General features: G+C 38.3%; 1 protein-coding gene and 1 pseudogene across 1 annotated transcript; one reads left to right on the top strand and one right to left on the bottom strand.

The window, feature by feature from the left end:
• Window positions 1-1,078: 1,078 nt before the first annotated feature.
• On the bottom strand, window positions 1,079-17,561 carry POMP (proteasome maturation protein). The gene is made up of 6 exons (XM_028107264.2): window positions 17,473-17,561; window positions 14,860-14,957; window positions 12,486-12,546; window positions 9,526-9,627; window positions 5,352-5,445; window positions 1,079-1,246 (listed from the first exon to the last, which is right to left on the bottom strand). Exons 1-6 carry the CDS (start codon window positions 17,473-17,475, stop codon window positions 1,179-1,181), a joined length of 426 nt encoding a protein of 141 aa, XP_027963065.1. The 5' UTR covers window positions 17,476-17,561; the 3' UTR covers window positions 1,079-1,178.
• On the top strand, window positions 6,485-6,876 carry LOC114212401 (small ribosomal subunit protein uS8 pseudogene; annotated as a pseudogene).
• Window positions 17,562-25,372: the final 7,811 nt, after the last annotated feature.

Below are 25,372 nucleotides of genomic sequence, written 5' to 3'. Positions count from 1 at the left end.
AAACTCTGAATGTAAGCAGTTTTTACACTATTCAGTAATAACTTTTTTGACAGAGAAGGGTGTTTCAATATAAATTATGAATTTTTCAAATCATCTTCCTTTAGTACTTTTGTTACATGACCATAACTCTTTGTCTTTTCTGTTTCAGGATGTTTTGCAGCATCCCTGGCCTCTACTAGATGTGAGCAGCAGCCCTTCCTCAAAGTTGTGAAAACGAAAACATCTCTACACATTGTTAAATGCCCCCCTCCCTGGCCCCCCAAAGGGGAGGGACAATATGGCATTCACCTGCAAATCAGTGAACTATCCAATTCAGATGTTCCCAAAAAATTGATAAAAAATATTTTTTACTTAGTGAAAGATGACCCACTTACTAATTAAATCTAAAGTGCACGAATTTTTGTATACCAGGTTCATAAAAAATATCTCATAAGAACTACAGTGAAGATTTATTTTTAAATAACTATGGAATCTGTGTGTACATGAATATTCTAATTTCTTTTCAATCTAATCATCTTGTGATATATAAATCTATGCAGTACAACAGTTTAATCAACATATACTGGTTGCTTTATTTAATTTTTCACTTTAAAGACAAGACCAAAATCAAAACCTTTGAACTTATTATACTTTTCAACCTGAAAGAATCAAAGAATAGCTACAACTCTAAAATAGCATCAATAAATCCAATATTATTCTCATGAGTATCAATAGGCTATACTGAAACAAGGTTAAATATAAATATCTTACTCTGTACTTAATTTGAAGTGTTGCCACCGAAATCAATTACAGATGTTTATTCTGAAAGATGCTACTACGAAGGTTGTAGACTCAAACGCTGATGATGGTTATTCAAAATTAAATTTATGGAATACCCAGAAAATAGGCTGAATTTGAGCCTGTAGATAGTTTTAAAATACTCATTACTAACAATTTTTTAAAGACACAGAAGGCTGTTGTTTCCTACAATTGGCAGTTTTAAAATCATCTCCCTTTAGTGCTTTCAACTGTCACATGGCCATAAACCAAAGACCCAAATAATTTCAAATGATCACAGATACTATTTAGGCAAAAACTCTCATGTGTCAGTACTTTTAATGTTGTGTACATCAAATTACAGTAAAAAGATGACTATAAACAACATGTAGCCCCTCTATTTTCATGAACAGCACAACAGATTACAGTAAACCGAGTTTATATTCCACCATCAAGTGTGGTTCTCCCATTAGTTCACTTTGTGACGGGTCTGAAAACAAACAAAAACAAACATATTAAAGATTCTCAAAGAAAAGATAAATTCAATGATTCCACTTACATGAAAATCTAGAACAGGCAAAACTGACAGAAAACAGACTAGTGGTTGCCTAAGGTGCCTAAGGGACCAAAGGTGAGGGACTGACTGCAAAGGGATCAAGGAAACTTTCTGGGGTGATAAACATTTCATATCTTGACTGGGGGACACTTACACAACAGTACACATTTGCTAACATTCACAGAACTGTACACTTAAAATGAGTACAATCTATTGTATGTCAACTATACCTCAATACAGTTGATTGTAAAAAAAAAAAAAAAGCCAACAACAGACTGAAAAAGTTCTCCTTTTTCAAAACTTAAGTTTTCCAATGGCTTCCCAGATGATGCAAGGAAACAATCTCTAATTAAAAGACTGAGCAGTCTCTTAAACTAGTTTGCAAAAACATTTTATTTCTATTGTTTTGTGCTCTGTTACATACACATACACAAACATAAATCAGAATTTAGGACCAAGAAAATCTTTAAAATCTTCACTATCTTGTTTTTAGAGAGCAATCAGACAAAAGTCTTATTTTAACTGTATAGTATATATAAAAGAGCTTTTAAAATTAATGCTAACAGTAAGCTTCCAAAAAACAAATAAAGCCTTTTTCCGTTTCTGCCTCCTATTAGGATAAAAACCCAATGAATTATAAAATCAGTTTGTAAAAAGAAATAACCATCCACATTAAAATAATGATTACAGGTCTGGATGTTTCCTCACTGATCTCCTAAGAGATTAGAGATTATTGTGTCACATCAGTTCAGCAATCTATATACTCTCCACACTCATCACACAACAAAGTAGCCTTAGCAACAATTGACACTGCTATACTTAATAACAGCAGAGTAACTGCTATGCATATAATAGGCATTCAAAATCTAAACTTATTAAAAAAAAATGCCTCCACAAGAGTACAAAGGACAGGCAAAGATGTTTGCTTACAGCACTGTTTTGTGTTAAGTGAAAAAAGAGGGGCGCCTGGGAGGCTCAGTCAGTTGAGCGTCCGACTCTTGATTTCAGCTCAGGTTATGATCTCAGGGTCATGAGATTGAGCCCGGTGTCGGTCTCTGCATCAAGCATGGAGCCTGCTTAAGATTCTTTCTCATCCTCTCCCTCCCCCAACCCCACTCACACACACGCTCTCTCAAAAATTAAATTAAAACGTAAAAATTAAGTAAAAAAATCATCCAGCAATAAATGCATTGATGTATCATACATACTGTAAGACACACAGTATGCCAGTTGTGTTACCAAAAAAAAACAAAAAAAAAACAACCACTAAGCAATGCCAAATATTTCTGACTATATATATTCATATGAAGACACACAGAAAAAAGACTGGAAGGAAATATACTAAATGAAAACAGCAAGTAACTGAAGAATAAGGGAGAGTAATGGGTTTGGGGGTAATCATGGAGGACCCGAGTTTCAGCTGTAATGTTTTAAATTGTTAAACAAAGAATACATTAATTTTTATGACAACAACTCTCTTTTAAACTCTTATTTTAAGCTTTGACTTTAATAAAGTGCATGCTTATTAAATAAATCACATACACCAGAAAACAACAGACCACATCAGCAAGGCAACGGCCTGTGGTTCCAGAGCTTTCTCTGCCGCTACCTTGCTGTGAGACTGAGAGGGAGGACTGAGCCTCTCCATCAGTCTGTTTAGCCACCTTAAAGTGAGGAAACTGGAGTAAACAGAAGACCCCTTTCAGCATTAAAAGTCTAGTTTAGACTTTACTATTGCCCTCCTCATAGTCCCTCCCTTTCCTTGTAAAATGTGCCGATTTTTCTTGGCCAAGTACTTCCCTGAAGAGCAAGCAAAACCCTATCACTTCCAACACTTAATTCAAAACCCTCCAGCCATATGGGCCTTCTTAACACACTCTTCTGTGTGTTGGGAGACAATTCTCTATGGGTTTCTCAAAATTCTCTAAGTCTTAGATACACTGTGCCTGCCTTTGTTTTACTCTCTTTCCAAAACTGTTTCTGAAGTAAATAGCCTAAGACAAAGATCATGACTCTTCTGGAGCCCAGAACAGAAAGGCTTATTTCCAGGGCGCGTGGGTGGCTCAGTCGGTAAGTGTCTGCCTTCGGCTCAGGTCATGATCCCAGGGTCCTGGGATGGAGCCCCGCCTCTGGCTCCCTGCTCAGCGGGGAGCCTGCTTCTCCCTCTCCCACTCCCCCTGCTTGTGTTCCCTCTCTCGCTGTGTCTCTCTCTGTCAAATCAATCAATCAATCAATCTTTAAAAAAGTTAAAAAAAAATAAAGAAAGGCTTATTGCTTATCATAAAAGATTCGGATGTCCTTATCTGGGGGTTCCTCTACCTATAATAAAACACACCGTAAATGTGGCATCACCAGACCCTCTTCTTGCTACTCTGTGGGAGCTGGGGCTCAGGGAACCAAAAGGAAAGCTGACACTCCAGCTACTGCTACTGCTGAGTAATAAACTGTCCTTTGACTCTAGGAGTCTTGTCTTCTGCCAGGATCTATGAAACCGTGGCAAGCTAACCTGTTAGCTTACAGATAAGAAAACATCTTAAAACCCTTCAAAGTTCTTCAGCTGTTCTCTCAGGTTACAGACCTTGAACATATTGCTTCTTCTGCCTAAAATATTCTTCCCTCTACTTTTTAATTAACTAATTCATACATCTTTTAGGAACCAAGTTATGTGTCATATTCCCAGAAGTGCCTGTCTCTCCCATCCAACAACAAACTATACCACTATCCGTTTTTATTCCTAGAATTTATCACAATTTGTAATTATATCTTTGCATCTATCTGTTTAATGTTTACTTCCCAAGGTAGAAAGCAGTTTGTTTTGTCACCATTGTATACTTAGAGCCTAGCCCAGTGCCTGACACATCATAAATATCTGACTGAGTAAATGCTTAACAAGCACCTCTCACTTTCTTTATACAAAATTACAGAAGTTGATTTTTTAAATGAATGTATTTTTATAACTAATTTCAAGATAAAAATATAGAGACATGAACTATCACCTTGCTAATTTAAAATGAGGTATAAGTTCAATGTAAAAAGCTTAGGCATTGTAGATTTCCCTGCATTCAGAAAGTACCCTCAGGAACGATTCTCAAAGGGGAGGCTCACTAGACTTCTGTTGTGTCCACAGCATTTCTTTACCGGACATCAGCAGCCAAGCAAAACTCATATAATTTAATCCTGTTGGGTTTTTCTGTTTCTCCTGAACTGCTGGGGCATAATGAGTAGATGCAATACTAAACAGAATTATATTTGCTTATCTTCCTCAGAACCAGAAAAAATAAGACGATGCTGTTTGGATTGTTCTTACTTAAAAGTTATTTATCTTATATATAATAAAATTTTCCAAGGAACTTCCTTAAAAATAACAGATTCTTCTTTCCTATTCACCACCTATAGAAGCACAAAAACTCTTTGGGGGTAAGAGCTATTTTTTTAAAGAAAACGTTTCTTATTTTTCCTAGTCATTTTAAAAACTAGTCATAACCCACAAATATTCTGAATACGCAAACAAAAATCATTGTTTAAGCTACCCTTATAAAACTATGTTAGACTCACACATCAGACTATAACCGCAGGACATGAAATAAAGGACTATCATTAGTTGGCTGCTAATGACTATAACCTCAGAACTCCCTAAGTAACTTTCACCTTTAAAACCAGTTAAAGAGGGGCGCCTAGGTGGCTCAGTCATTAAGCGTCTGCCTTCGGCTCAGGTCATGATCCCAGGGTCCTGGGATGGAGCCCCACATCGGGCTCCCTGCTTAGCGGTGAGACTGCTCCTCCCTCTCCTACTCCCCCTGCTTGTGTTCCTGCTCTCCCTATCTCCCTGTCAAATAAATAAATAAAATCTTAAAAAAAAAAAAAAACAGCTAAAGAACAGTTATTATCATTAAATTTTGTCTTATTGCAATGAATAAACATAAGTGAATCAATCCAATGAGCTATAAGCTCCGTAAGCATGAGGATACTATCGTTTTATTTGCTTCCATTGCCTTGTACATTATTAGGACTCCAAGAAAAGGTGCTAAATGACACTCACCATTAAGAATATCTTCAAATCCAATAGTCTCATCATTACCCCTCAAAATATCCAGTGAAAGGTTTGAGCTTGGAAGAAATGGAAGACGCTGTACCTTCAGGAAAAATATGAAAGGGCAAGATTAGAGAAAACCAAGGGGAGAAAGAAAACAATACATAATCTAATTTCATGCTCCTCATTCTTTACTTGTAAAATTCACAAAGCTATAAATAAAACACCAATATAACCAGTGGAAAAAAACACCAGTTCATACTTTAGACCCAAACCAAAATTTTTAAAATTCCTCAAAACTTTACTCAAAATATATAGACACTGAAAATTATAGTTTTAATTAACACTTAATAATCCCATCAGCTTTGTATATATTTTGGGGCTTTGTTTCTGTCCCAGAAAAACCACAGCATACACATGATGAAATGCAAAAACCCAAGCACCTAACATCATATCTACTTCCTAATAAAAGTGAGATGATCAAATTCCTGAAGAAATTCCAACTCAGTAAGAGCATTATTCTACTTAGTAAGTTGATTACTTCACTTTGTATGTTGTTTTGTATTGCTCATTGTAAAAATGTAAGTTATGACCCTTTAAAACAGTACTGGTAACCAGAAAGCAAGACCAAAGTCACTTGTGGGGCCTTTAAAAAACACAATACTATTCTCAACTAGTGGTATCTACCTTGTTCAAGTATTAAATATATATACTGCAGACTGGTACATAAGTATATAGTGGAGCAAGCATGGGTTGTGGAGTCAAAGACCTGGACTCAAACCATTCTACTACTTACAGTACTATGGCTGTGTTTAAGTCACCTGATCCGTCTCACCGTCAGTTTCCTCATCTGTGAAACAGGGTAATACCACCTTCCTCTCAAACATGCTGGATGATGTGGTGTAAAGTATGTAATATAGTATAGTCATTGGCATAGACTTACTATTCAATAAACTTTCATAGAGCCAAAACAAATTTTCAGTTTTCTGTGTTCTTTGTTAGTTGTCTAGCAATTATAATTGGAAATGCAGATTATTTTGGATATTGACAAAAGAATGTCAAGAGTAGTAATAGGTGGTCCATGACTACAGGATACTAGTATTTTAAAATAACCCTTCTTTCTGCCATTTTTCCATGCTACTATAATGGTGTGCATGAATGTCCTGGCAGATGCTCTCAAGAGCATTAACAATGCTGAAAAGAGAGGCAAACGCCAGGTTCTTATTAGGCCATGCTCCAAAGTCATTGTCCGATTTCTGTGATGATGAAGCATGGTTACACTGGCAAATTTGAAATCACGGATGATCACTGAGTGGGGAAAATTGTTGTGAACCTCATGGGCAGGTTAAACAAGTGTGGAGTGATCAGCCCCAGATTTGATGTACGACTGAAAGATCTAGAAAAATGGCAGAATAACCTGCTCCTGTCCCGCCAGTTTGGTTTCATTGTACTGACAACCTCAGCTGGCATCATGGACCATGAAGACTCAAGATGGAAACACACAGGAGGGAAAATCCTGGGATTCTTTTTCTAGGGATGTAATACATACGTGCAAATAAAATGCCTCAGTGGAAAATATAAAATAAAATAAAAATAAATAAAGTAATCCTAACTTTGAAATCTAAGGGTGCTGTTAAGATTATTTCCCCCAGGGATGCCTGGGTGGCTCAGTTGGTTAAGCATCTGCATTCAGCTCAGGTCATGATCCCAGGGTCCTGGGATCGAATCACATCGGGCTCCCTGCTCATCAGGGAGCCCGCTTCTCCCTCTGCCTACTGCTCCCCCTGCTTGTGCTTTCTCTCTCTCTCTGACAAATAAATAAATAAAATCTTAAAAAAAAAAAATTTCCCCCCAGAAAATATATCCATATTTAAAATACTTTTAATTACTAATGGCCTATAGAGTTTAGAATGGGAAAAAATTTCTTTAGGTTGTCAAAATTAGAAAAAAAATATACATATACATTTTAAATATTATATATAAAATAATTATATATTAAAATAATATATTTCATTTCTATTTATATATATATGTTTTTTTTCTTTCTTTCTTTAAAAGGAAAGTAGGGAGGATAGAGGAAGAAACAAAAATGGAGCTTTTATGTTAAACCAGAGAGTAAGGGGCCTGGTAGGTACAGTTTGATCAGATATAGTCCTGAGAAAGCACCAAAAGCAAGGATGAGCAGGCAGTTATTACACATCCCAACAAGCAAGAACGGCAATAGTACAGGGGAAAAAGGATAAGGGGCAGAATTCTGGGCAAGGATTTTTGAATTAAATGGGATTAAAATTTTAGGCCTGAAATATGAGCCATAGCTCATATTGATGAATGTGAGCAGGAGGAAAATAAAAGGAAGCTAATGATTCTGTGCCAAGCTTGCGTTATTTCAATCCTCAGAATAACCCTAATAATCACACACTGTTGTTACGGTCAACTCCATTTCACATTAAAAAACAAATGACCTGAGGCTCGGAAAGGTCTCTAATTTATTTAAGTTCTTAAGGCTAGTAGATGGTGGAGCCAAGATTCACATCCAGGTTATTCTGACTTAGAGCCACACACTCTTTTAGAACGTGGTTGTTAGAAAAAAGTTCTGAAATAGCTTCCACAATGACTTAGCCAATACAGCTGATGGTATTAATAGAATTTATTGAAAAAGACACAGTAGTAGGAAGAACGTGTGCAAAAGCCAAAAGGTGAGAGAAAAATTTAGTCAGGACATGCAAGTAGTTTTAGGAACTATGAAGTATGGTGGAGAACAAGGAGATGCCAATTCATGGACACAGACACATTAAGGAGTTGAGTTTTAATCTGAGGGCAAAGTGAGGGGAATGACATGGTCAAATTTGTATTTTATAAAAATTACTGTGGCTAGAGCATGTACAATGGATTAGAGGGCAGTAGGGGTGGGTGTCGCAGTGATCTGGATGAAGTACAGTAGATGATCAAAACCAATGTAGTAGCAGTGGTGAGAACATCTAATTGACTAGATGGTGGGAGGTACGGTTCGGGGGTAGGGATGTGGTGCAGGGTGAGATAACCAAAGCTCATGCTCCAATCTCTGCCTTGGGAAGCAACCTGTTCATACGTGATACAGAGTATGCGAGGAATAATGAGTTATTCTGTACTTATACATGTGAAATCTGAAGTGCCTGTGGACTTCCAATGGCGAAGTCTATAGGTTTACAGCTTATGAGAATTAAAACTTGGGAGTCATCAACATATAAATGATACCTGAAGTCATAGGAATAGACAGGAAATAACAGAACGAAAAGAGGACTGGAGATGGGAACTAACAAAACAGGTATTTCAAGGTACAGAAGAAAGCAAAAGGAACCTACGCAGAAACACCTGAGAACAAGGTTTCAGAGACGAGGGGTATCAGGAAAGTGTGGTGTCCTAAAGGTTAGGGAAGGAGTCACTGGTGTAACATACCACAGGGACATCAAACAAAAGGAGGGCATAAGGGTGTCCACATTGTTCAAGAGCAGTTTCACTGGTGTGATGGGACCCAGAAACAGTGGGTTGCACTCATAGTAGGTAAAGGAGCATGTACAGCAAATGGAGGCAACTTTAAGACGCTCAACCTGCAAAAGCACAGTCAGTGAGAGAGAAGGTGCTATAAAGAGACTGACAGAAGTTTTGTCTTAAAAGACAAAAAAAAAAAGGTTAGAATGTACGTAAACACTGCTGATGAGTCTGAGCAAGTAGAAAGAGGATGAAGATACCAGCTATAGAAAGGATCCATGAAAAGGGAATTCCCTGACGTAGCGTGAGCATAGGTCAAGGACAGTTCTTATACACTTGGAAGGTCATTTCTGAAGATCTTATTCCTAAGCAACAGGTGCACTCAGCTATATACAAACTGCCTATATACAAACATACCACATGGATATTCCTAGAGGCATTTCAAATTCAACGTAACTCCCCAAAAAGAGAAAAAACTGAAAGTAGTTGCAGGTAAGTTTTGGCACTGAACTCATAATCTGAAGTTTTCCACTTAATGTCTTCTTTTTTCTCTATAAAGTAGAAATCGAGGTCATATCCTGAAAAGGGGCAAAATAGAATAGGCTACAGAGGAGAAGAGAAAGTAAGGGTTATAGGGCTAGTATTGGAGAAGAGTCCTTCCAATCCATAGCAACATACAGGTGGAATGTATTATAACTGACATCCATAAACTCACCTGCTGCACTGCCTTGAACTCCATTTGTAATTTCAGTGGAGCAAACAGGCCCTGGATGTTTCTTAGTGTGGAAAAATTCATTTTATCTTGGTTGAGCTGGAACTACAAAGGCAAACAATGTAATTTTAAATGTTACACTCAACATTGTTTTCAAAACAGCACTGTTACATATACAACACAACACTTAAAGAATTTTAATATCCATAACTGAAATAAAAACAAAGTACTTTTATTAATTTCTTCGAATATATATGTCTATGTTTTATTCAGCATGCAGGTGTACTTCACCAACGTAAAATCACCACCTAAAATTTGAATTTACAAAACTGATAAATTAAGGAATGTTTTTTACATTGCAAAAGCATATTTACAAACCATTTCAGTGCTTTTGATTAGAATTACCACAAAACTGATAAAACAAAGAAAAGGTATAAATAAAATGAGATCTAGAAACATTTACATACAAGTGACAAAAATACTGAATTTCTAAGTATGCAAGTATATAATTCAAAAGATTTCACAAAAGAAATAGTCAAATCCATGATACCACCCTGTTAATTAAGCTACAAAGTTTACACTCCACTTTTTGGGGTAAGAGATTCCTGGGTGGCAAGAGAACCCAAAACTCTAAAGTTTGTCCAGTTTGTATTGGGTGCTAATAAGCAATTTTTTTCTGGAATCAATCACACTTTTACTAAACACTAATATTACTTCTAGAAAACTTTTACTGCAATTTAACGTACTTCAGGCAAAATGAATCAACTTGACCCATGAATTCTAATCATACAGTTTCCCAAAACGTAGTAGATACGATTTGCAGACAGACTGCTACAATGGCCTGAGTTAAGGTTATTATAGTAAGATAAAGTGACATCTGTGATCATTTTTCACTACACTACATTCTCTTGGTAAGATTTTAGGTCATGGGGGGGATAATTTTGATCAAAAACCTATGAGAGATTAGTAACCACTTTAGACATGACCTGGGGCCATATACATTAATTCTGAGGTCAGATACCCAGCGATATGGTTTTTAATTACTTTAGCTTGAGTATAAAATTTTAACAGATGGTCCTTACAGAAAACATGCAATATTTTATTATGGGTATATAATCTGAAGTTCTCACTGAAAGTTTCCTTTAAGTATTGAGTTATTCTTATAAGTAAATACAATTTTATGTAAAAATCTCAATTTTACAAACTTTGATGACTATACCCACCTTGTAATATGATGTCAAACTGCAATTATCAATCAACATGTACTTAATTATTACCAACCACATGCAAAATTAGAATCAGGCTCTGTGGCAATATACCACAAAACAGTCTACCATGGAGAAGGTTATATAATCTAGTTGGGAAGACATTACATATAGATCAGGGCTTCTCAACCCTTGGCACTACTGACATCTTGGGCTCGGAATTATTTGTTGTGGTAGATGGGGACTGTTCCATACGTTGTAGGATGTTTAGCAGCATCTCTGGCCCCATCCAACTGATGCCAGGACCAAAGACCCTTCTCTCCCAATACTACTTGTGACAATCAGACATTGCCAAATGTCCCCTGAAGAAGGTAAAATCATCCCTAGTTGAGAACCACTGGTATGAATAATGATGCACATCTTCCATCACTATCACTACTACAGCGCCCAATCATGGAGAGCTACTATAAGCCAGCATATGCCAAGGCATGGGCTATTACTAACTCCATTTTACAGATGAGGAAACTAAAACTTAAACAGAGATTAAGGAACTTGCCCAAGTTCATATAGCTGCTAAGTATGGTATCAAGAATCTAAACCTATATAGTTCAATTATATAATCCATGCTAAAGGACTTATAATAGTTAGTAAGTGCCACAGAATTTCGAGAGACTGCCATTAGGTGGTTAAGTGATTAAGGAGACTACACAGAAGCAGCTGATGTAAACTGAGTCTCAAATGATCTATGCAATTTTTTAAACTCTTCACCATTTGGGCCTGTCTCACTCAGATTTGTCGAAGTTTCTCTTAACATGTATTGCTCAGAACTGAATCAATATTCCAAATCTAATGGCCTGGCTAATACTTAGGAAAGTGAGACTGGAATCTCCCTTGATTTGACACCCATCTTGCACCATCTTCCTGAAGTAGTGTTAAGATACCTTTCTTCTTGCTTTGAACGTGTATTTAGAAAGTCTTTAAGTTGTCTTTAGAACATATATACAGGCTATATACCCTCTTTGAGGGTGACCCTTCTCTACCTATTAACCTGGTTAATACTGGTCTAAAACTATTCTAATGTACGCTCCTCTACAAAGCCTCCCACTAGCCCTATGCACAGGTGGTTGCTCCATCTTGGTCCTCTATACCATGTTATGAAGCCCCTATCCACTGCTTGTCCTCCCACTAAATTTCCAGCCCCTTAAGGATGGGGATTATGTCACATTCATCTGTGTATCTACTGTGCCTAGCAAGAGGATATGTCCCTCAGTAACTTGGGAGATGTAGGGCTTGAGAAAGAGGTCAAGGCTAGAGATGTGGACTTGGAGGTCAACAGCAAAAATGGAAGAGGAAAAATATAAAAGAAAATAGGGTCATCAAATAAGAAAATATTATGAGAGGAAAGGAAAGGGGGATTGGCCTTTAGAAATGTCCATAAAGGGGTGTCTGGCTGGCTCAGTCGGTAAAACATACAACTCTTAATCTCAGGGTCGTGAGTTCAATCCCCATGTTGGGAGTGGAGCCTAGTTAAATTGGTCCATAAAAAAGGCAAAAGAACAATGTGTAGAAAAAGAGCTTTAGTGAAGCAGTTTGATAATTCAAAAGCCTACTCTACAAGGATACTGAAAATAAGTCCTCATATTCTTCATGGTCAAATGCTCAACATTAAAATTGTCTTAATAAATGAAACCACATAAGTATTACTAAAAGTATTCTTCTACTAGAGGATAAAAATAAAAACATGGGTAACATACTTACATTTTTTTCTGATAATTCAAGAGGATGACTGGGCAAAAGTTCATTTTTCACACACGGAAGGCTAAAGAAAAATATTTAAGAGAGATCATAAATCACTCAATACCTAAAGCTCAAAACTGTATCAATAGATGTAACTATAATGGAATGGCACAAGTGAGGTTTTAGGAACAACGACACTTCTGTAGCCTGATTGTAGAAACTGACATATGTATTTAAATTCATATTACTATGAATTATAACATTAAAAAAAGGTCAAATTTACTATATATGATAACGGTTTTAAAATGTATCGATTATAGGGACACCTGGGTGGCTCAGTTGGTTAAGCATCTGCCTTTGGCTCAGGTCATGATCCCAGGGTCCTAAGATCGAGTCCTGCATCGGGCTCCTTGCTCAGCGGGGACCCTGCTTCTCCCTCTGCCTGCCGTTCCCCCTGCGCTCTCTCTCTTACAAATAAATAAATAAAATCTTTTTTAAAAAAATGTACCGATTATAGGTACTAGTGGTTAATTCACTAGGGTGAGCCCTTCAAAAAACAGTGTTAAATGAAGCTCTGTATCTAGAAGAAATTTAATAAAATATGTTTAAAACTACTATTATTTGGGGCGCCTGGGTGGCTCAGTCGTTGAGCGTCTGCCTTCAGCTCAGGTCATGATCCCAGGGTCCTGGGATCGAGCCCTGCATCGGGCTCCCTGCTCCGTGGGAAGCCGGCTTCTCCCTCTCCCACTCCCCCTGCTTGTGTTCCCTCTCTCACTGTGTCTCTCTCTGTCAAATAAATAAATAAAATCTTAAAAAAAAAACAAAACTACTATTATTTGATAACATGCTTCCTGTATTATATTAAAAATCTAGGGGCATCTGGATGGCCCAGTCAGTTGAGTGTCCAACTCTTGGTTTCAGCTCAGGTCATGATCTCAGGGTGCTGGGATTGAGCCCCACATCAGGCTCCACACTCAGCAAAGAGTCTACTTCAGGATTCGCTCTCTCCCTCTCCCTCTGTCCCTCTCTGCACTCGCATGCCTCACCCCCTCAAATAAATAAATCTTAAAAAAATCTAGACCTCTTCTGTTTAGGTCTATACATATTCAATATTTAATGTATCTTTAATAAACACATGCTAAAAATGTTTGACATTTATTGAATACCTACTATATAAGGTCATATACTGCTAGAACCAAACCACTGGTCTTTAACACTCTAGATATATAAAGATGACTATCCTTATTGCCAAAATGGCATTTGAGAGCTGAAAGGAACCTGCAACAATCGTTCATTGAATATTGTCTTTGTACAGAACATTATCCTAGAAGCAAAATTTGAAAATGGTTCTGCTCATGGCAATCTTAAAGTCTAACTGGGAAGAAAAAGGAGCATTTTATATGGAAAAAAATAAATAAATAAGAAATCATCAGAACCTGGTTACTGACTAGTTTCATGAATTTGATTATACTATACCATAAATCAAATTATATCTCCAAATCCAAAGACTATAAACTGCATCTTTCACTAGAAAATGGAAAAAAAATGAAAAGAAAATAATGAAGCATTATGTCTGTCCCCAGACATCAGTATTAGAATGACATTTTATTATAGTAAGACCAAACTACCTTAAAGTTACATATAAAATTCAAAAATTCAAAACAGATGTTTACAGGGGTAGACACACTACCCTTATTTGATTAAGCAGAAAAGTAACCTGCCAAAAAGTACCAGAAATTGAGACCTAAACATACAGAAACATGGAAGAAATCAAGGGAAGGGGTACAACTGTGTGCTGAAGCTAGAAAAATAAAGTAACAGCAGCTAACACTTACTGAGAGCTTATTAATGTCAGGTACTGTTCTAAGTATTTTTCATGTATTAACTCATTTATTTCTCAAAATAAGATTTATACTATTAACAGCCCTATTTCACAGATATAGACATGAGACATAGAGCAATTAAGTTACCTTCCTGAAGTCATACATCTAGTAAAGAGCAGAGCCAGAATCAAAACCCAGGCAACCTACTCCTGAGTAGGCTCTTAACTGCTATGCTCTAGTGTTTCCCAGAGAATTATTCCAGTAGTTTATAAAATAAGGAGACAAATGGCTTTCCAAGTTAGGAGTATCAAAAAGAAGCATCCTACCAAATCATGCTACTGGGTAACAGCTCCTTGCAGGATGCCCTGTCCTGGGAACCCATTACTGTTAAGACACTTCTTCCATTATAGAAAACATCCACTCCCATCCTCCCCTAGTCTAAGGTATATTACTTGCTACGTCCCAAATTAAATATATATTTATGGTCTATCAAAATATTTAAAGAATACTGTGAAAAAATTCACAGAAACATTTTATTATAACAAAGTCAAAGTCACAATTCCCCTGTATACCCTTTTCGAAGAAGATCATGACTTTCAAAAGGTCCACTTGCTGAAAGTTCAGTAACTGGAATACTGTCCTTTAACTGAGATCCAAGTCCTCTGGCATTCTACAACACAAATAAAAACACTATTAAATATAAAAAAATGTTTTAAAACTCACACTGAACATCTATGTAAAAAACAATTTAAGCACTAGACAAAAAAAAGTAAAGTCTCTGCTCTCAAAGAGCTCACAGCCTAGATGATGAGCCTTGGCATTATGGTAGAGTGATTATACATGGTACACTAAATAATATCAAATTTGGGCGTAGGAAGGACTCCTGAGTTGATCTCTGAATATTGTCATATTGAAAGGCATTCCAGGAAAAAAGAACATGGGTAAAAATAAAGGTACAAAAATATAAATGAACAAGCCATAAGTAGTTTGACCTAACCAGCTAACTACACGTCTAGCGAGGCAAAAATAAAGCAAGGCTGGCAAAATGAAAAAAACAAAAAGGCTTAAACATGCAAAGAAATTCAGGTTTTGTTCTGAGATTGACAGAGAGCCTCTGAGGGTTATGGCATGATCAGATTTACTTTCACTGGAAAGATCCCTCACTTAGGATGGAATGATTAGCACAGAATGAAAAAAGTTGAGGACAGGATCCTGGGGAATACTATTCCTTAATGAAGAACAAGTGGGATTAAGAACAAACAGAATAGCTAGAAGAATGTGGTCACAGAAGGTAAGGGAAAAAAAAGAAAGCCATTCAGAAAGTATTTGGTTTCTATAACAGGGTTCTCCCTATGAAAAATAAATCTAATCAGCACAGTATAAACAAAACCAAACAAAAACAAAGACTCACAGTATATCTGGCACTGGTATATTATCACCCTACACATCTATACCATAAAACATTTAATCATCAAATATTTATTAAGCATCTACTATGTGGCAGGTACTCTGGTAGATGCTGAAGATACATGTCTACCTTCCAGGGTTTAGTCTAATGAAGATAAATTAAGCAAATAAATTGCAATAAACATTACAACAGGTAAAACACAAAAGTTGACTTGTAATCACTTGTCGCTGTAATTCTGCAGAAAAATGTAAAACAGCTACAGGTATTTTGGTATCCACCTTACACTATCCCAGGAGAAACTATTCTGAGAAACCAGCATTTTAAATTGATTTCTTAATTTATCTGTGTATTTTATTTGGTCAGGTTCTTTAACCTGTTCGGCGTTTCTTCAATCCACCACTCTACTTCAGGATCTCACACCTGGATAACTTTAACAGCACCTGACTGCATCTTGCCGTCTCTAGACTTTTCCATTTTCCAATTCTGCATATCAAGGCTTTCCTAAACATATAATTTCCCCCACCAAACTGTTATAAAACCTTTCACTGATTTGCCAATGTCTTCTCTGAAAAAGGAAGTCCAACTCAAGAACCTACAAAACAGTTTCCCCTACACTGAAGTCAAGGTTGATCAGGAAAAGAATCTGGAATCTAGTGTGGACTGTCTCTAACCTACTATGTGACTATAATCAAAGCATACAATCTCTCTGCCCCCGTTTACTCATCCTTCCAGGTGCCTGAACTCTTTCCAGATCTAGAATTATATGATTGTACATTTCCAAATGCATCTCCTGGTACTTTCCCACATAAACATTCTCCTCCTCCCAGACTTCTTTATTATAAAGTAACAGAAGAAAAGTTTCTTCTATGCACAAAGAAAAGGAGAATTCGGATTTCTGGGTTTTACTGTTATGATTTCCCCCAATTTCCTTGGGTAAAATATCAGGATTGGGACCTGATGTTTCTAGTAAAGCAGCAGAAGAAAACAAATCTATGAAAAGTTAAGTACCACTAGACCTCGAAGTGTTTATAAAACTTCTTCACAATAATCAGCAATATTACCAACAGAAACTTTCTAGATTTAGATGGCCTAGTATCAGAGTCAGCGGCCATGGCCATTCAGAAGTCTTTCCCAAGCATCAGAACTTTTAAGTTAAAAAGCGAGAAAGGGGATGCACTAACAATTAAGGATGCGCTAACAATCCTGACAAACGAGGAATTACAACTGTCCGATTTTACCCCTCCAACTTCTGGAATACTACAAGTTCCCCAAAATGCCTGTAAAGGTGAGAGATAAAAAGGAAACTTTATAGCTGGGTTTGTTAGCAAAGCAGTTCCGAGGTCAGGGGTGAGTGAGGAATTCGAAGGCTCTAGGCCCCCAAGGTTCGCCCCTCATGGGAAGGGTAGTTGGCTGAGCCGCACCAGACACCACGGAACAACGCTACACTTTCGGATTTGTCCTTGCCAGCTCGGCGCCAACTACGGGGAAGGGGCTGGGGCGTGCTGGGGGACTTGGGGTTGAGTGGGCGCAAATCGAGAGAAACAAGTGAAGGGAATGAAGCCGAAGCGCTGCTCGCGGGACCGGCGCTGGAGCCCATGCCGGACGACAGCCACGAAACCCCCAACCCCGTGACTCGACAGATCATGGCGCCCGAGCCCGGCCTCATCCTCCCGCCGCCGCCGCCACCCCGGGACGAGCTAGGGGGAGGCGGACCATTCCTGCCGGGCCAGGGTCCCGAGCCCGCCGGGAACTCGGGTCGCTCCAGGGTCTCACTCACCATCTTCACTTGCTCTGTGAACAGCCTCTCAGCCCCGTTACCGTCAGCCGGCCCCGCCGCTCACTTCCGTTTCCGGGGTTGCCCCCCCACATCCGCCGGAAGTGCGTCCGTCCGGGCGAGGAAGGAAGGAGGGCGCGGGGCGCCGGGAGGGAGCCGCGCGGGGCCGGGGCTCCCACGCCTGAAATCCCGAGGGACCCGGGGCCAAGGGCGCAGTAAGGGTGTGGGCAGCGAGGAGGGCGGGTTCGGGACGAGACGTGCCGGAGCAGAGGGAAGACGCGGACCTCCGCTTTATTAATAATAAACATCTACCGTTGGTACAGTATTTGAAGATGTGCGGTGTGTTTTGGTAGATGCATCCCCTTATTTAATACAAAAGCTCGCTGAAGTAGATACTACATTTTTCGTGAGGGTAAACTAAGCATAGGTGGGATGAATAATTTGCAGTCTTTCAGCTAATAAGGCAAAAGTAGAACACGAGGCTTTGCCAGTTTAGTTTTACAAATCATATGTCGAAGGCCTGCTATGTTCAGAATCCTGTGCGGAGGCTAAGAATACAGAAATGAATCAGACTGATGCGGTTCCTGGGCTAGAGGAGCAGCGGAACTGTTGGGGGTGAGGGGAAGGGTGCCATCGAATGAAGTACGGTTGATAATTACAGACATACATTGGGCTTCTATTTATAGCAACACGATTGTAAGTGCTTTACATGAACTATCTCCGTTAATCCCTTCAATCATCTTATGTAGTAGGTACTACTGTTATCTCAATTTTACGGTCAAGGAAAGCAAGACAAAAGAAGTTAAATATGCCGAAGAACCCATAATCCGTTGTCGTAACATTATACTGTGTTGTCTTCCAAATATAATGTGATAAAATGGACTCCTACTCTTGTCACCGTATAATGGAGGTAACTTAAGGAATCCTTGGGCTGATAGTGAAAGGATAGAATGAACTCGTTTGAGGTAGGAGAATATATGAAAGAACATTACTGGCATTTGCTTAGGTAAAAAAATGGTAAAGGAGGTCTGTGTGGCTGAAGTTCAGAAAGTGCGGTAGAGAGTAGTGGGAGATGAGGCTGTAAGTAGATGGAGGCAAGTTTATTATGGAGGCCTCTGTGCCAAGTAAGGGTGAGGCTTTAACTTTAAACAGCCATTGAAGGATTTCTGAGGAGGGAGGCAGTAAGGTCAGACATGTTCTGTATATCTACAGCCATGGTCCTACAACCTTGAAGTTCCAGGATAGCCCAGATTTTGAATATTCTGCACTGCTGTCCTTATCTTCTGTCTCTCTATATCTACCTTGAGATTTGAGTTTGAATGTTTCATTTGCAACTTATTCCTTTCACTCAGTTCCACCTAAGGAGAAATTTTAAAACTGCAACTCTTAAAAAGAAATCATTTTAATGTTGTTGATTCCTCACAATTTAGTTATTAAGTTTTTGTTGAGCATATGATCCTGGAGCTAAAGAGAAGAAAAAGCCATTTCCCTATACTTGAGATGCTTTTATTTTCTTGGGGGAATAGACATGGTAAATAAATGTAAATGCTTAATAGAGAAAGGAGTTGGATCAGGAAGTGGTTGCGAACAGGGAAAATAGGCTTTTGAGGAAGAGGAAATGTGGAAAGGCAGAGATTTGCAAAAAGTCATGTTGTAATATGAACAATGAGGATTTCCATGTGTTTGGAGTTCTGGGGGAGTAGGTGGAACAAGATGAAATGAGATTGGAAGGATTGGTTGGGGATACAATAAAGGGCCCGTATAGTGTGCTGAGGCTTGAGGCTTTTTTTTTCCCCCTTTTTTCCTTTTCCTTTTTTTTTTGTAGAAAATGGGCAATAATGGGGGTCTTTTCACAAACATTTGACGTTAAAAAAAATTATTCTGGTGGCAGCATGAAGAATATACTGGAATTGGGAGAAACTAGGAACCAGGATACCATTTAGAGTGTTGCAGTAGTCCACAGAAGAGATAAGGGTAGAAAGGTATCACAGTACATTGCAGAGACTTTGAGAAGCAGTGAAAAGTAGTGATGGACCTTAAGAAATACTAGAATTCGGGCGCCTGGGTGGCTCAGTTGGTTAAGCAACTGCCTTCGGCTCAGGTCATGATCCTGGAGTCCCGGGATCGAGTCCCATATCAGGCTCCCTGCTCAGCAAGGAGTCTGCTTCTCCCTCTGACCCTCCCCCCTCTCATGTGCTCTCTCTCTCTCTCATTCTCTCTCTCTCAAATAAATAAATAAAATCTTTAAAAAAAAAAAAAAGAAATACTAGAATTCATGAGGCAACCATTGGAAAGAGAGCCTGCTGTGGAGACAAAAAAGAGATGGTCAGAGAATCAGAAGAAAAATCAAAGTGCTATCATAGAATCCAAAGGGGAAGAAAGTGTTGAGCGGTTGAAAAGTAGTTCAAAAGAAAGGTTAGAAAGTAGTTTTAAGATAGCTTTAAAAAGACCATGAAGTCTCAAAAATAGATCTTTGGTGACTGATTGTGAAGGTAATTTCAGTAGAAAAGCAAGGAGAAAAAATTGCCTTATTTTGTGCCATATACACACACCCATATTTATATCCTTCTAAAAAGGTTTGTTACAGCATTAACTAATACAAGTCAGTGTTGAGTGTGCTAAAGTAGTTTAAAGAATTAAGTTAGATTAGATATTAGAATGGTTTAATATGTTCACTTAGGCTTTATGTAATATGGTTTGGAGGATAGACATCTATATGTCAGGCCCTATTCTTAGTTCTTTTTGTTTCAGTTAATCTTCAATTGCTCTATGAGGTAGGTACTACTATTATCCACATTTTATATAAGAAACAGGCTCATGTGTATTGTAGCACAAGTACTCTATTTTACTTTACTTTTTGTTGTCTTCCTTGACTTTACTCTTAAGCTTTTCTGGCAAAAATATTTGTTGAATGCATGTTGTTGAACATAGCAGAAGAAACCCATCTAGAATGCAGGCTGCTGTTGAAACATGGGTGAGAGCAGGTGAATGAAGATAGCCAGGCAACAGCTCAGGTTGGTGTAAAAGCATGCTGAGTTGAAAAATGCCCATGGATTGGTTGAGTCCTCATCCCTTCAAAAGTAAAGAAAGGATGGTGTAAAGCAAATTATGCATTTCTTTTTTTTTTTTTTAAAGATTTTATTTATTGAGAGAGAGAGCCTGAGCAGGGGGAAGAGGGAGAGGGAGAAGCAGAATCCCCACTGAGCAGGGAGCCCACTGTGGGGGCTTGTTTGGGATCATGACCTGAGCCGAAGACAGAAGGCAGATGCTTAACTGATCCAACCACCCAAGTGCACCACAAATGCATGCATTTCAAAGAAAAGGTAGTTGAGTGACAAATGATCAAGCAGTAAAGTGGGGAGCAAGAAGTTGTGTTGACATTTTTCTTACTCTGTGAGTTAGGGAAAGTGGGAGAAAGAGTAGACACCACTGGACAGGCTTTTGAGGAAAGTGGCATCATTTATGAGAAAGATAGGTTTCAGTTAGGGCTAAGATGTGGGAAGAGAACTTGTGACAAATTTAAAAATACTGGGAAATCTAGTTGCAATAAACGAGGGAAGTCTAGTTGAATGTTCCAAAGGGCTTAGTAGCAGGCTTTGTGGAAGGAAGACCAGTGAGTAGCAGGTTCAGGGCCTGAGCATTTAATGGTACCAGAGGAGTACAGGGGTAGAGAAGTCAAGGTCCTCTCCTTTATGCAGTTGATGTGACCGATACACTACCATAACCTTTAGCACTTAGTTCTGTTGATCTATTTCCACATCTATCTATTTCTTTTCAACAAGTTTCTGCAGTCAGGGGCTATGTCTTACACATTATTGTATCTGTATCTGGCACACAGAAAGCACCAGTACATGTTTGTTGAATGAAAAGTGTGGGAAAGAGCAGATGAATGGATAGTTATGGCTAATAGACAACACTAGGCTAATATGGTCGGGAAATAGGTGGAGGTGGACATGGGTGATCCAAGAAAACTTATTGAAGAAGTTTCCAGAAGCACCTTCCTGGGCCTGGTGCCCAACCTTAAAGCTCAGCACTGTAAGCTAAGGCCCTAAATCCTTATCTGGTTCCAATTATCTCCTTTGCCTCAGGGCTAGACTCAACAAAAACTGGCACCTCACCAAAAAGTCTACAATTCCGACATCCACTAACATTAAGAGCCACAGATGTGTGTGTGGGCGCACGCGCGCGCGAACAATGTGCCCAGCCATCCCCTCCCCTCCCAGCTACAAATTCTGGCCAGTCCTGCTTGGTCTTTTTTCTCCCTGTCTCTGACAGTTCTTAGCCAGATGGGTTCTTTTGAGCTCTGAAAGCAGAATGGGGGGATTTGGAGAGGGTCTGACGACAAGGGTTGGTGGCAATGGTTTTCCCTCAGAGTTTAGCATAGGAGAAGCATGAGAGCTCCATTTTTTTAGAAAGATGGGAGGGAGAAATAATTAGTGTAAAAACTCTGTAAATCATATTCTTTCTAAGGTACCTATTAACTAAAACATTGTATGGCTGTGTAAGTTTCAGATATTGTGTTCCACTATGAGGTTGGGGAGGGAGTTTTTGTGAAGGGGTGGTACAAATCTCAACCAATAAGAAAGTTCCTATGGCTCAGAAGACCTGAATAGAATCTATAAATTATAAATAGTACACCCAACTCTTCTTTAAATGATCTAAATTCTTGTAGGGTTGGGGAAGGTTCAATGTGCTTAATTTCAGATAAATCATATTTACACATCTCTCTTTGCAAGTCCCTTCATAAGTGTTAAGGGATGGAGAAATACTTTACACACAGTTTATTTGACAAACCCTTTTCTTTAACCCTAAGAGATGAGTGTTTCATATTTCTTCTGAAATACTTGCTGACTATGATTTCAGATGGAGCTGCTTTTAAAAGAGTGTCCTCTGAATATGAAAAGCTGGGTATTGAGAATAAGTGCTAAAGTGGACTCTTGAATCCAGGTGTTTTATTTTACTATTTGACATCTGCATTGCATCAGACACAGCAGAGGTTAGCATTCCATTTTCCCTGCTTTTGAAGCCCTATTTCAGGTCTATGCTTTTGAAAAAGTGGTTTATACTTTCATCATAAAGAGTCTTTATTCATCTGTGGAGTTGTAGATTATTTGCAACAAAGTTTAAGTGCTAGCCCCATTTCTATTACCCTTCATTTACCAGCCCACATGTAGAAGCATAGAGTCACGTTAATACTAGCTAAAGAAAAATTTAATTCAGAAGGCAGATCTGCCAAAAACATATAGTTGCATACAGAACCAAATATAATATGCATGAACACCTGATATTTTCGATTCAGATGCTGTTTTTGAATACTAGGGTCAATCTTCTCTTCCAGTGGCATGAATAATGGAGGAGAAGCTTTTATATTTTTGAAAATTCAAAATTTTGTTCCTTGAAGACAGTTAAAAACTGGAGGAGAGAAAATTTGCCTATGTTCAATGCATACTAGGAGGTTACCTCAAAAGCAGTTTACACTAATCTTTTTCAGAATCAGAAAGCTGATTTAGAATCTAAAAGCTGAGAAAGACAGCCTGAGTCATTCTGATTATATGGTTAGTCTATTTTTTTGTTTGTTTGTTTTTCCTTATGGGAGCAATGCATGCTCATTGTAGAAAATTAGAAAACACCAAAGGGCAAAAAGAATGAAATCCAGAGCAGAAAGAACCACTGGGAACAGATTGGCTCTCAGATATTCTTTTATATGACAGAATATATCTATTTCTTAAAAAAAAAAAAGATTGACTCTGTTTTCTAAGTGAGTTGGGAAGTTTTCTCTTGGCTTTTTTCATGACCATGTTTTTATTTAATAAAATATGTCATTCTGAAGCCTTAGAAAACATCCTTCCTTTACTTCTTCAAGAATGGTGAATTACACGTAGGCTATTTACTTGACATTTTTCATTCTGTCAGCATGGTAGGATGCCAAATGGCTGTTCTGAATAATTTTCAAAGGTATGTTTTTTTGATACTTTGCCAGGGAAATCATAACTCTTAAAGTGCTCCATAACCCTAACCATACAATTGGATTTATGGGTAGATATTATGTTCCCTGTTTTGTTGTTTTCTCACTGTTTTAGTATCTGGGATTGATGCCAAAGGCTGTTCAGCCTCACTCCATTTATTAGAGTGTACAACTAAGTTTGCACAATAGAGTATAGAAAAAAAAAAAGACCTGTTTGTTTATTGTTTTAGTTAGGTGTTTTTACATCAGCAAGAAAGAAAAGTATTATTTCTCAAATACCTCAGTGAAATTGCCTGACAAATAGGGTATCATGGTTAACAGAATAATTGCCTGATGCCTGCAGGGGTCATTAGGAAGAGCTCCCTGCCTTATTCCAAACCATCTTCTGTAGTGCTGCCAAAGATGTTTTGTCCCCTAAAATTCAAATCTACTACTTAAAGCTGTTCCATAGCTCCTTGTTGCCCACCCTACAGGATTAATTCCAGACTCTTTAGAATGGCAGACAGACCTTTTGTGATCTGACTGCCAACCTCATCTCATTCTTAAATCCTTTACTCTGGTCATATTAAATTACTTGGAATTCTTTGAAAATGTGAATTTCATGCCCCTGTACTTTTACTCCTATCTTCCCCTTTTTCCCAGAACGTTCTGTCGCAGTGTCTCAGGGCAAGCATCACTTCCTCTAGTGAAGCCTTTCCTGGCTTGCTCTACGGTCCTGCTTTCCCCCTTCCAGGGAGACTAGATTTGTGCCCCATTGCATATGCATACAGAAATCGTATCACAGCATCTGTAACACATTGTTGCCCTTCTTGTTTTCACATGTGCCTCTCCTTGTTAGACTGTAAACTCCATTCACCATCTTTGTTGGAGCTGATTGTATCATTTTGTAGCTCTCATCTTTCATTAGGTACATTGTAATAGCCTTTTAGCACGCCTGCCTGCCTCTCTCCTTGCTCACCTGTTCCCTAATCCACATCATCATTACAGTCAGTAAACTCAAGGAACAATGGCTGCATGTTTCAAAGGTCTGGTGGTTGAGACTGGGTGAAATTAGCCCCAGGGCACGTTAGCACTGAGTCTAATTTATTTCCTACAGTAAGTATTAAGACTACCATGGCCCTAGCACCCTGCTGAGAAATTCCAGAATGTGGTGGGGGGGAGGAAGGAGTTAAGTAGGAAAGTACCTGTGAGAAACTAGGTGAAGAATCATGCAAGTCACAGATCCAAAAAGATAATGAAGTCAAAAAAACATTGTCCAGGGGATGGAGGGATGGGTTAAATAGGTGATGGGGATTAAGGAGTGTACTTGTCATGATGAGCATAGGGTGATGTATAGAAGTATTGAATTACTAGGTTGTACACCTAAGATGAATGTAACACTGTATGTTAACTAACTGGAATTAAAATTAAAAAAACAAAACAAAACAACAAAAACACTGTCCGGTGACCAAAAGTAGTTGCAAAATTCTTCGGAGCTGAGAGGGACCTACAGTGTGGAAGATACAAAGAGCAACAAAAGTCAAAGTCTTGTCGAAATACATTCCATGAGAACCTGAAATTACAAAATAGTGTAGTTTGTATGTGACTAATTGCAAGACAAAATAATTTCTTCCTTTACCACTGTATTTATTAAAGGATTGTTCTGAGACATCCTTTTCTTAAATAGATGTAAAAAGTGATTAGGAATGTGTAAATGCACATTTCTGTCAACAATTATTTTTTTTTTTGATCTGATGAGTGAGAAGTGATGGCTTATTGTTACTTCAGTGTGATTCTTCCTGATTGCTGGTAAGATAAAGCAGTTTTTCATATTTTTTTATTGTTTAGATTTGCTTTCCTGGAAATGCCTATTCACACATCCTTTTCTCATTTTTCTATGGAGTTTTTCATCTTCCTATAAATTTATAGGTGCTCATATACTATAAATATTAACCTTTG

The sequence above is a fragment of the Eumetopias jubatus genome, unplaced genomic scaffold, assembly GCF_037043125.1.
Source record: "Eumetopias jubatus isolate StellerSeaLion01/CBP00866 unplaced genomic scaffold, mEumJub1_p1.0 scaffold_3, whole genome shotgun sequence".
In the NCBI taxonomy this organism is placed as follows: Eukaryota; Metazoa; Chordata; class Mammalia; order Carnivora; family Otariidae; genus Eumetopias; species Eumetopias jubatus.
This window is presented reverse-complemented; position numbering and strand designations above follow the sequence as displayed.

Bases quoted from the DNA above. Each gene is read 5' to 3' on its own strand.
- POMP (XM_028107264.2), bottom strand. The intron at 12,547-14,859 runs GTATACAGGGGA...ATTTTTCTTTAG, and splicing joins CATGATCTTCTTCGAAAAGG to CCTTCCGTGTGTGAAAAATG. The intron at 5,446-9,525 runs GTGAGTTTATGG...TTTTTCCTGAAG, and splicing joins AGTTCAAGGCAGTGCAGCAG to GTACAGCGTCTTCCATTTCT.